The sequence below is a fragment of the Odontesthes bonariensis genome, chromosome 1 (assembly GCF_027942865.1).
Source record: "Odontesthes bonariensis isolate fOdoBon6 chromosome 1, fOdoBon6.hap1, whole genome shotgun sequence".
Classification (NCBI taxonomy): domain Eukaryota; kingdom Metazoa; phylum Chordata; class Actinopteri; order Atheriniformes; family Atherinopsidae; genus Odontesthes; species Odontesthes bonariensis.
The window spans coordinates 26658209-26670912 of NC_134506.1; the positions used below are offsets into that span (position 1 = coordinate 26658209).

General features: G+C 39.8%; 1 protein-coding gene across 1 annotated transcript in view; it reads right to left on the minus strand.

The window, feature by feature from the left end:
* Positions 1-12704, minus strand: part of LOC142378168 (CUB and sushi domain-containing protein 1-like) — a 445101-nt gene that overhangs the window by 141516 nt on the left and 290881 nt on the right. Inside the window, exons 11-14 of the mRNA XM_075462406.1 lie at positions 12201-12304; positions 11933-12045; positions 4291-4473; positions 3899-4084 (exon numbers count right to left, since the gene is read on the minus strand). Of these exons, the coding sequence (XP_075318521.1) occupies positions 3899-4084; positions 4291-4473; positions 11933-12045; positions 12201-12304 (586 nt within the window). The remainder of the gene's footprint in view (positions 1-3898; positions 4085-4290; positions 4474-11932; positions 12046-12200; positions 12305-12704) is intronic.

Here is a 12704-nt window from a genome sequence, read left to right on the forward strand (position 1 = left end):
CCAACCTTTATATTCAATCTTAAGAATAAACTGTTTTAATAGCTCCACCAAATGATCATATTTTCCCCTAAAATGCCCATATGATTCAACTTCAACATACATTTTTAAATTATCCAATATTCCACCAAAAAAAAAGTCCTAAAACTGAAAACAGATCTGTTTATTAGGACCAGCACTGAGCCAGCAGTGTGGAGCTATACACAACGGTCCAACTATGTCCACCGCATGTGCAGGTTTTCTCGACCTTGGGCCTTTTGGAACATTTCAGTGGGAACTGGTAGACAAGGTGGGCATAGCGCAGCCGTCCGTCAGCCACGCTCTCCCACGAGTCGTAGATGCAGCAAACCGACTGGCTACACAATACATAAAGTTTCCACATATAGCTGAAGAACAAGTTGCTGTCAAGGGGGGGTTTAATTCTATTGCTGGTCTTCCTAACACCATTGGTACAATACTGCACATGCGTGCACATTAAATCCCCCTTGTCAGATCCATTCATATACCTGAACAGCAAGCAATATCATTCCATAAACGTCCAACTCATTTGCAAATCCCAGAACCACCTAAAGAATGTGGTCTCCAGGAGGGAGCACTACGGGCTGTGTAGACTATGCAGTCAAGTGCAGACCGAGCAGTCCCCTGCTTCCGAGCAGTAAACACCGTAACAGACGCGGCTGTCGGCAGGTGGCAGCACGCAGTGATACGAAAGGGAGAGAAAATAGGGCCAAGCGATTGTGAGGTCTGACTTTTTCCTGGAGAATGAATTTGTGATGCAAATGTATTACTCTTTTGAACGGATATTGTTTTGAGAAGCAAAGCACTTTATTTTTTTAAACCCCAGCCAACTAGCCGGACTACTTACATCAACGCCAAAACGAGGCCAGATCTCGGCTCACAGGACGCAGCAGGGAGTAAGTCAATGTTCATAAATGCTAATATGGGATGTCATACAGCTTCATGTCAAAAGAGGCGAACTATCCCTTTAAATATTTTAAATTCTATTCATAAACACATGACTTCTGAGTTATTGCTAGTAAAACCAGAACGCTCATTCCTTCTGTCCTTTATTCCTCTCCCCGCACTAAACTGTATTGTATTTTCAGACATTGGGTATTCCTTGTCTATACAGATACTGAAAGAGTTGACGAAGCCCAGCAAATGCTCGACCACTTCTGTACCATATTTCAGGAATTAACCTGTGTCGTGGCTGTCATTATGTCTTGTTCTGCTTTGTCAGTTATCGCCCTTGTTGAGTGCACCTGTCTCCGCTTTGTGCTGAGTCTGCAGTTTAAGACTGAGAGATACATTTGCAGTTGGTGGCAGGGGGTCATTTGGAAGTGCTCAGGCCACATTTTGCTTACTCTTTTCTATGAGATGGAGGTGCTTAGCTCATCTTAGTTTACCCAAGATAAAATAAGACATTTTGAGCGATTTAAATCCATTTGTAGTTGTTTCTGTTGTAATTCAGCATAAACAGTTAATAATAATAATCATTTTTCAGTTTGATAAGTTAAATTACCCCTCAAAAATACGTTAATATTTTCAGCATCCTGTGCATATTTTAAGTAGTGTGTGGTTTACAAAGGGAAATTAGAATGCAGCTGAGCTTGTGAACAATCTTTTTTTTCCCTCTACACCAAGCTTTTTAAATTAGGTCTGTTGACAAGCCTTTAGCATGACAACCTCATAAATTTAAGCAACTGCGATGTTTCAAGCAGCTCTGATGTTTCAGTGAGTACATTCATTCTCTGATGCGCAACTGGGCCCAAACAAAATTTCATGTTGGCTTTGTTTTTCTTATTCTGATGTAGAGAGAAGATGTGATAGTTTTACTGATCCCCTTATGCATCCATCCATCTATTTTCTGTACTCACTTAATCCAATTCAGGGTTGTGGGGTGGGCTGGAATAGGTTCCAGTGGAACAGTAGGACAGTTTTTGGACAGTGGGAGAGAAGCCAGTATGCATGGGGAGAACATGCAAACTTCACACAGAAAGGTCCCTGCCGGACATTTGTGAGGTGATGGTGCTAACCAACACACCACCTTTTGTTCAAAATGCAATATTCTCCTAAACCGGCTGATGAAGCAAGTGTCAAACACAGTAATATAACACTGTTCTTTTCAGCTATTTTAAGGCATTTGTCAGAGGAGATAAATAATCATTTACATTTAAAAATCAAAGCTAAAAATAATATAATTACAAAATAAATGCTGAAGATACCATCGCTGGCTGTATCTAACCATAACAGAGATTCATTTATCTATTTTTTATTAATCCTTTAAAAATAAGAGAGAGCTCAGGAGTTCTGGATCACATGCACTTACACTCAATTAAGCAGCATTGTGACTGAGATGTAAAGTGCTCGTCTCATTGTTCTCCGGCAACCCATAAGCCTTTTCACTAATTTAGTACTGCACTGCTTGTCAAGGGACCAGAAGTAGAAGGAGAATAAGTGTGACAAAAGCTTGGATGCGAAAAAGAAAAAATGTTTTCTTTTCCAAAAGTAGAGATTAAGAGAAAAGCATTTTGTAGCGATCGTTCCACATGTTCTCTACTTTTAGATTATCTTAATAATATGGATTTTCTGACTATGCTAATATTTTATACAGCATCCTGTTCAAAGACATGCTATGCTGTTTATTATTGTGCTCATATGATTCTTCTTTTTTTTTTTGGAAGTTGTATTTTACTGTTCTATTTTTCAAGAATACAGAGAAAGACGAGGTTGTGAGTGCATTTTACTTCGTTAATAAAATTATGATTTTTTTTGACAGACAAACAAACAAAGGCAAGTAACTGCACTGGCTGTACAGCTGCAACCTTGCTGATAGATCCTGTGACGTTTGAGTATACAGCACAATATAAACAACTGGACAATGCTAATCAATCATGAATGTATATCATCAATGGTGAACGAAAAACAACTAAGGTCTTATCAATGCCTCTCCAAAAAATTCACCAAAAAGAGAATTGTACTTTTGTAATCAACAATTTTCATCAAAGTGCTGCTGTAAATCTGAATTGTTACCACTGTGCTTGTCTTTCTGGCTGTGGTGCAGTTTTTAAATGCAAATGGTTTAATAAATATACTCGTTTCCACAATACATAGCATAAAGACTAATTAGCACTGATTTGCTGGGTATCTAATGGGTGGAATAAGTCATTCTTTAGGTGCTGGGACAGGTCACAGGCCAATACATTCCCTCACATCACACTAACTAATTAAATCCAATTGTGGGTTTCACATTACTTAATCCTGGCTGATAACAGATATTTTCAAATTGACTTTAAAAGCCAGGTAATTTTTTTTAAACAATATGTATTACATCAGATAATAATACATGTCATTTTTCTTTTACTGTGTAAATATTTCTAAAAATTGAAGCAAATATTTAAAACAAAATTTAGTACAGTGTGTTTTGTCTTAGATTTCTGAATGTAGACATACAGTGACATCAGTCATTTACCACCGGTCCAAAATACTGTAAGACTTTAAAGCAATTTATTCCAAGTTATTTTAGTTTGGCCACTCCAAAAAAAATGATCACGGCAGAGTCTCAAGTCACAGTCAGTCAATTAAACAAAACTACACCAGGCCAGTCAAACAAGGGCTTACCTTGGACATGCTTAAAATCAAAAGAGCTGGAATGGAAAACAGCTAGAAAGATGCGGTAGCCGTGTGGTTGAAAGAATAATAACAGCATTTACCCACTTGATCGAGACAATATTAGTCAACTAAAATTAAGTCTGCAGCTCTTTTTACCTTCTGTTATAGAGTTGACATCAGAAAAATTTGTTGATAATTTTAGTAACATGAACATTAGAACTTTTTTTTAAATGATAAAAAGAAATAAACCCCTCTTTAAAAATACAACGGATTATCAAAATATCATTACCTTCATCTTTGATCACCAACCAGTCAAACTGTGGCTCCAGGTCAAAGTCAGAGAAGAGGAGATGTATGCGGCTCCCCGGTTCAGAGATAATCAACCACACACAATTCAGGTTGTTACCGTACTCCTCTGGGTAGTTTGGAGACAATACTGTCCCTGATGGAGCCGTGAAGTTAAAGAAACAGGAGACTGCAAAGAAGATGAAAGAAAGGAAAGACACAAAGTTTTAGGTTGGATAGGTGGGATGAGAAAGCAAGCCGGTAGATATTCAAAGCAAAGTCAGAAAAAAAAAAAATTTAATAATAGAAAAAAAAAAATAAGAAATTAAAATAATCGAATTAGAATTAAAAGCATACAGAAAATCTAATAGCACGGACATAACATAGTGCACTTACAGATACAACTGGGTTTATTCCCAGACCACTGGTTATTGTGCTGGCATGTGATGGTTTTTTCGCCCACAAGTTCAAAAGCCGATTGACAAAAGAAGGTCAATACATCCTCATGCTGAAAGCGATCACCGTTACGACGACCGAATGCTGGCACCCCGGGATCGCCGCAACTTCCCCGTTCGATCTCTGTAATACACAGACACGGACAGTCATGGTCCCAAGCCGATAAAACATGTTAACATGTGACATTTTGACACTGATAAGGAGTTATCTGTTTGTTTGTTTTTTGCGAGTTAGGTAGAATTGGCCATACCTTTTTCCTTTTTTTTTTTTCAAATTGTATAGCGAGTAAGTTAAATGAATTGATGTGTCACTGAGTGCTGGGCAGGAAAATATGGTCCGTCAGTCACTCAAATGGAGGTAACTAAGTGGTGCATGTGCTGAGTAAGACCTCCCAACATCCTTAATGAGAAACCCAAATGGCAACAGCGTTATTCTCAGCACGTGGGGGAACATGAATGACTGAGATCATGTTAGCTCTTCAGATCCATAACATTAGAATTAGAAAAAATAAATAATAGTAAAATAATGTAAGGGTCCTTGTGCCACTCATCAGTTCTTTATATATTGCCAAAAAAGAAAAAGACAAGTTATAGGTTATTTATAGACAGGTTATTTATTAGAAAATGTGATATCATGAATAAAAATACAGTATGTCAGGCAAAGCAAAGTTTGTACAATTCTAACAAACTTGGAAGTCAGTGTTAGGCATGACCATCTTTATTCTTCAACACAACTTTAACCCTCTCAGACAAGCATATGTTGAAGGACATCACAAAGCTTTTCTTTGGATTCTTTTGTTCCGTTCTCTGTCAAGATGATCCCACACTGCTTCAGTAATGTTGAGATCCAGGCTCTGAGAAGGATTCATCACACAGTAGAAGTGCTGCCACTGATTTTAGTCCAGTTCTTGTGTCATTTGACATGCCTCAGCCTTTTCTTCCTGTTTCACTTTCTTGAGAATGGCGTCTCGGCAGCCAAATGGGGATAATTTCTGATGAGGCTTCAGTGAAAAGTAGATGGATCAACTGACAGGCCAGACGCATCTCGCAGGTGTTGTGACAGATCTTTGTTGGATTTAAAAAAAATTAAAAATCTTTTGAGCCTTTTTAAGCTCATGCAGCACACTATGCTAAGAATTTCCAAGTTTTGACAAACAGCTCATTGAGAATCACCTTGTTGGAACAAAGATGCTATTGTATGCCTATCAAACCGTGTCATCTTTTTTATTTCTTATCAATATTTCTTATAGATAGATGTAAAGAAAAAGAGATGCACACAAAGGATGCATCTTTGCGCCAGGCTGGTGGTAACAAAGTGCTCAAAGATGATGTCTAAAACTGCTTCTTTACGTAGTTGTTGTGTTTGTGTCATCTTTTGGATAAGACGTCTTTTTTATGCTTGAATGTTTCAAAGGTCAGTGTTAAGTGCCTTAACTAACCACAAAAAACAAAAACAAAGCTAAAACACTCTTCCGAAAATGATAATGTCAAAAGAATGGACTAAAAATGAGTGAAACAGCAGTCCAAAGTCCAAAAAAAAATATAAAATCCTCAGCAAGCGTTGTTGATCATCATTGTTTTAGCAGTTGTTAAGGAATCAAAACTGATTTCTTGGGACTATGAAAAAAGAAATTACGATAATCATAGAAGAGGTCTACACCTAAGTAGATGGGCTTTGTGAGAATCTACTTGTGACCTATAGACAGTATGCCCCCTCCAAAACAGACAGTGGAGAGAGTTTGGGGTTAGGAGTACTGTGGAGGTTTCTTCGACGACTGTGTTTTTCATTGAGATTGGAACATTCTTAAATGGGCCCCTCCAAACCTGTTTTAATGCTAGGACTTCAGTCAGAAGGGGGGATATTAAAACTTCTTCATGGGACAAGAAAAACAAAAGGACCAAATAAAGAAATGTGTCTACTTCTTATATCTGTTGGCTGTGTTTAGAAGTGGTGTACAACCTACGAGCAATTCATCTAATTGTTTCCCTCCTCACAGTTAATTGTCATCAGGGTAATTGTAGTGCAATTCAGTTTTAATTGTCAAAGGAAAAAAATAAGTGGAGGTACACAGGTTGATGTAAACACACGCTAATCATTGCATACTCTTGAAGGAGGAGGAGAAAATCACAGAGAGTAAGACTGGCGTCTGTGACATTGTAAAATATTTACATAATGACTTCCCATACTTCCTATGAACATATTTTCATTTTTCTTCCAAATGCTCCCACCTAACCCCTGCTTTCTAAGTCTGATTTAACACATTGTACCTTATTGGCATGCGTGTCATGTTAACAGTACTTTCGACCTGGTCTGCAATTCTGTTTTTTTTTCCAGTTGTGGCTGGCTTTTAATATCATTTTTTCCTAATGGGAGTGTATATTTATGCGCTGCTTCCCCCCCCTCTATTTCAAATTCTTTTATCCTATCAGGCATCTGTCATGGTGTAACACATGCTCCATCAAGCCCCTGGATTTGCTTTCGGCAAACAGATCTCAAGGTGAGTTATGTTCTTGTGTGTGTGTGTGTGAGTGTGTTCTCCACTTTTACAATTTGTATGGATGTAAGTATACCCACATGAACAGAATGCTCATAGAAGGTTTAGATGTTGGCGTGTGTGGCCTGTAGCCAGCTATCACAGATGACAAGTGTCAGGATGGATACCAGCAATCTTGAGCCTCTGGTAAGTCTGTCATTATGGTCGTAACTGCCTCTCTTTCTCATCCTTCTTTTGTCTTTGCATTTCTTTCTTCTGCATGATCATTTTTCTTCCTATTTCTTTCCCTCAAAGTTTAGCAACTTTAGTGAAGTGCAGAATGCTGATTTATGGCCTGATATAATATTTTGAACTTTCTTTTCTCTCTCAAACAGTCACAGACAATACAAGTAGTCCATGTAACAGAGGACAAATGTATCCAAAGATTACCATATTTAAGTCTGTCTTCTGCATTACATAATGCTGTCTGGTGATTCAAAAGGCCAAAACAACTGAGAAGTTCAAGCTGCTTGTTCAAGGGGAAGTGATACCGAACATCCAGGGGAACCCTATTAAATGCCTTGGGAAATGGTATGATGATTCCTTGTCAGATAAAAACAGCATCTCCAGCACAGAAAAACAAGTTGAAGAGTGGTTGAACAGAATTGACAAGTCTGGCCTGCCTGGGAAATATAAGTGCTGGATCTACCAACATGGCCTACTCCAAAGACTTATGTGGCTTCTCACCATCTACGAAGTGCCAATAACAGCAGTTCAAGGGATGGAGAGGAAGTTCAACAAGCACCTTCGAAGATGGATGGGAATACCCCCGAGCTTTACATCAGTGGGGCTCTACATAAGTTCAGGTCAGCTTCAGCTCCCCCTGTCCTCTTTTGTTGAGGATTTTAAAGTTTCCAAGTGCAGACTTTCCCTCACATATAGGGACTCGGCAGACCAACTAACCAGGGAACAGGAATAAGAACAAGATCCGGCAGGAAGTGGGGCGCCAGCACTGCAGTTAACCAGGCAGAATCTTCTCTGAGGACTAGAGACATCATTGGAAACCCTTGCACTGGAAGGCAGGGTCTAGGAACATCCCACTTCCAGCAGTGGTCAAAGTCCACTTCCAGGGAAAAGAGGACCTTGATCCAGAAGGAAGTCCGAAGCCTTGAGGAAGAAGGAAGAAGAGCTAAAGCCATCAAGCTCGCAACTCAAGGTGCCGGGACAAGGTGGAACCTTCCCAAAAGGACCATCACGTGGACCGAGATGTGGCGGCTGTTCCGTATCTCCTTTAGGCTCAGAGCAGTGTACGACACCCTACCCACCCCAGTCAACTTGCACAGGTGGGGAATGAGGGAGGACCCATTGTGCAGGCTATGTGGCGGTAAAGGAACCATGGCGCATGACAAGGTGTCGGCACAGCTCGCAGATATCCTGGAGCAAGAGAGGGGGAAGAAACGCCCAGCCAAAACAAAACTGCTGTGGAGTACCATCACCTTTGTAAAAGAGGGACAGAGACCAGGCGCCCAAGGCCAAGCCAAGCAGAATCTCCTGCAGACAGATTGGAGGTCGACTTAGGGAGGAAACTCCACTTCCCAGAGGCGGTACTGTCAACAACTCTGAGACCAGATGTCATCATGTGGTCTCTAGAGAGTAAGAAGATCATCCTGGTGGAGTTAACAGTCCCGTGGGAAGAGAACTGGGAGGAGGCGGCAGAGAGAAAGAAGGAAAAGTACCAACAACTTGTCCAGGACTGCCGGGACAAGGGGTGGACAACATGGCTGATGACAGTGGAAGTGGGTTGTCGAGGATTCCCAGCTCAATCAGCGTGGACTCTAATGACAAAGGTGGGATTGAGAGGCCACTTGAGCAAAGCAGCCGTTCGTAGGTTGGGAGAAGCGGCAGAGAGAGCCTCCTGTTGGCTCTGGCATAAGAGAGAGGACACTTGCTGGAAGCCTGGAGGAGGGGGGCAATGACTTGGCCAAACACTGCTGACCCGCCAACTGGAGAGTGTTGTGGTTAAGGGTCGAAACACTCTGAGAAGGTTGGGGACCACCTGATGACCCCTCCCCCAGGTCAAGGCTCGTCCATGAAAATGGATTGATAATAGCATCTTTGATGTATTACAGAACTTTAGACCTGTTTTAATGCATTCTAGCCACATTTGGCTTTATGCTGTCATCGGAAATACACTAATAGGGAAAACTGCCTGATGTAATTCATTCATCACAGTGAACTATATAGCTATTCGTTTTTCTGATTAAACATTGCCATCATCACGTAATAGCTCTGAAAAATATTCTAAGTCAAGTCAAATAACTGTTCTGCAGTAATGATGCAATCAAGATGGTAAGCTAATCCCTTATTTTTTTTTATTCAGTAATGTTTCATACTGATATTGTTGACGGTACAGATTAATCTTTAACTGATTAGATTCAGATTTCAGTTCTTTGATGAGCTTTAAATGTAAAAAATATATTTTTTTTTTTACGTTGTTACTTACTTACTGACAGCAACTCACCATCAGCCTCAAAATTTGGCAGCAGCAGTGTATCGGTGAAAGTTTTAATTATCATAATGCTCTGTGCGTGTGTTTGTGATAGCAACACTGTGACAGTATTTCTTACTAATGCAAATAGGCACACAAAAAACACATTGAGCTGCAGGGAAAAACAAGCGCAACCTGACTTTTTTCTTAAAAGAAAACATGAACACACCTTAAGTGCAAATGTTGGGCTTTCCCCTGAGGCTAAAAAGATGTCCCGCTGATCCAAGTGCTTGATGTGGTGACATTATCCAATCTGACAGCATCATATCCACGCAGGGACACAAGCATACCACAGGCAGCTGTTGTTGGGTTGTTCTCAGGAAAAAAAAAACAGAACACTAAATTTTCCTCTTAAGTAAATGTCTGTTTGTTTTGTTAATTTCTTTTTTAATTTACATTATTTAAAATGTCATTGATTTTTAGAAAAATCTGCTGGGTCAGATATTGTTAATCCTTTGAGCCAAACTGTAAAGAAGAAAGAAAAAAAAAAGGCCCCGCTGTTGGAACAAATGCTGAACATACAAAGTCAAGGTTAGATCAGTGTCACCTTAGCCCCTTGTTAAGCTGTAGAAGCCATATGTTAAATGTTTCACATCAGAGCTACACATGCACATACTCTCATGCTCTAGCTACTGCTCACTGTTATTCCCTTGAACCATTACTGACCCAGGACAACATTGTCAGCAAGATTGCTACAGCAAACATAACTAAGCAAAACCAAGAGCACAACCTTCACCCCCTTTTTTTCCCCTTTGCTTCTCTAATGCTCCCCCAGCCTCTCAAAGATAGTCTATTTCCTTGCTCTCCATTTGTCATTTTGCCTCTCACAGTCTCTTCCAGTCATTGTTTGGTTGTCCTTCTTAGTCTGTCACTATAGTCATCAAATTACCTGTCTCCGTCTACCTATTTCACTTTTGCTCAAATAAATTCTGTTTAGGTCAGTTTCATTGAGTTCAGTTTGATTTAAAGGGCTGCAATGACATGACAAGTTGATCCTAGTATGCAGATATTGTAATATGATAAATGGCTTGAAATAAATAATACAAATTTAGGGGACACATACATCACCCACTCACCACAACTCACAGAGGCATCTCTCTATTTGTGCAAACTTTAGCAAAACATGAAAATGAACCAATCCAAATAATCCAATGTTTAATAGTGGGTGCTTGATAGACTGAGCACTCTTTAAAATAATTCTCTTATATTTCTGAATTAATATAACCAAATATAATTATCTTTAAGATTACAAAAATTCAACTAAGAAGCAAAAGTATGTTGACCTCAAGTATTGCCAGTTATAGTAAAGGGGAAATTAAAGTCAGAAGTCTTTAATAAATAGAATGGCGATCACAACTTGTTTGAGGAGATGTATCTTATATCTTATGCAAAGCAGGATTGCTGAAGACATGAAAAAGAGTTGCCAGTGCTCAGTGTGATGAAAAGTGTTACAAGACCATCTCTAAAGAGTTTGTTCAGCTCCAATTTACAGTCAGACAGATTTTTATACTTGTGGAAAGCATATAAGACCGCTGTTACGCTCTCCGGGAATGGCTGACCAACACAGATTACTCCAAAAGCAACGTGTGAAATAGCCTGCAAGGTCACAAAAGAACCCAGCAAAACTTCAGAGGGATCCTGAACAACAGTGCAAGGTGAAGCTGCAAGCTACTGCTCTTCCATTTGGGACACAGGGAAAATAACTTTTGGTTTAAATCGAAACCTAAATTAGGGAAAGGAAAATAATGTGTCCTAACACCTGAGCATGTTCCCATCACTGAATTGAGACAAAATGGCTCGCCATGACCAAGAGAAACATTAATTATACCAGTGGAATTCTGGAGGAAAATGTCAAGACATCAATCTGTGAACCGAATCTCAAGAGAAAGTGGGTCACACAGCAAGACAACAACTCTAAGCACAGAAGTCGTTGTACCAAAACAATGCTAAAAAAAAATGAAAGAAGTTGTTATTTTGGATTGGCCGAGTTAAAGTCTTGACCTTAATCCAAAAGAAATGTTGTGGAAGGACCTGAAGCAAACAGTTTGTGTCGGGTAACGTCCCAAAGCTGAGGCTGCACTGTACAGAGGAATGGGCTAAAACTTCTCCAAGCTGGTGTGCCAACCCGATCAACAGTAAGTGCGTAGTTGCTGTTACTCCCAAATGGGTTCACATTAGGCCCTAAAAGTTAGGGATCACCTACCTTCACCACTCTGTGTTTTTACTTCATTTGCTTTATGGCTCGGAACTCTGCCATTTACCTGCAGAAATCTCATTGACACTCAGTTCTTCCGCTTGTCTTATTTCCTGTTTGTTTCGCACGTGTGAACATTTGCATCTTCACAGAGGTAAGAATGTTGTGTTCATCAAATGATTCAAACACTGCAAATTTCTATTCCAGGTAATAACACATAATGCAGCAAAATGAGGGAAAAAGCCAAAGTGGGTGAACACTTTTCTTGCATTTCTAAATCTTGTCTGTAAATATATGTATGTATAAAACAGACATGAGGAAATATTGCTGTTTAGACTTTTCGCAATCGCTGAAAATGATGCCGTACCTTCATATACTGCCTTGAACCCTGCAGAGCCGATTGTGTCATCTGACTGCAGGTGTAGCCACACTTGATTGGACAAACTCACGATGAGGTCAGGGACACTGGAGCCAGTAAGTCTAGACAGGCATTCACAGAAAAAGAAAACTATAAACAAACTTTATCCATGTGACGGTGTCCAAACCCTGCTGTTCTCTTATACCAGTGTAATTTTTTTGCAGTAATGTACTGTAGCATGTCATTTATATGTCAGAAAATGCTAACTGGTGCTTACACATAGAGTACCCTCCGAGTATCGCCGATCTTCCCGCCATCTCCCACAGTCAGTGTGTCATATCCTCTCTCCAGATCAAATTCTTCAAATGACAGTTTTATGACCTATAAAAGCAAAGCAAATTGAAAGACACAGAGACAGTTATATACCGTGACATATGGAAAGGTGAGAAAGTGAACAACAGCAAAACAGCAGACACATAACTACTGAGGGATTTATTCCTGCAGGCTTCATCTCATGCTTTCCACCCTAACAGTTTCAAGCAATAAAAGGCACTAATGATTATATTGCTGGGGAAATTTGAACGGCAGAAATGACTGGAGGTTTCATAAACAAGTGCCTCATCTACAATCAAACTGATAGCACTCCAGATTTTGCATGTTAACAATGGCTTAATCACATCCGCAAGTTGCATTTTCTAAAACAATAAAAATGATAATTGAAAAGACTGGCAGCTTCAGCCACCCTCACAACCTCATCACTTCATGCGCCAAGACACAGAGA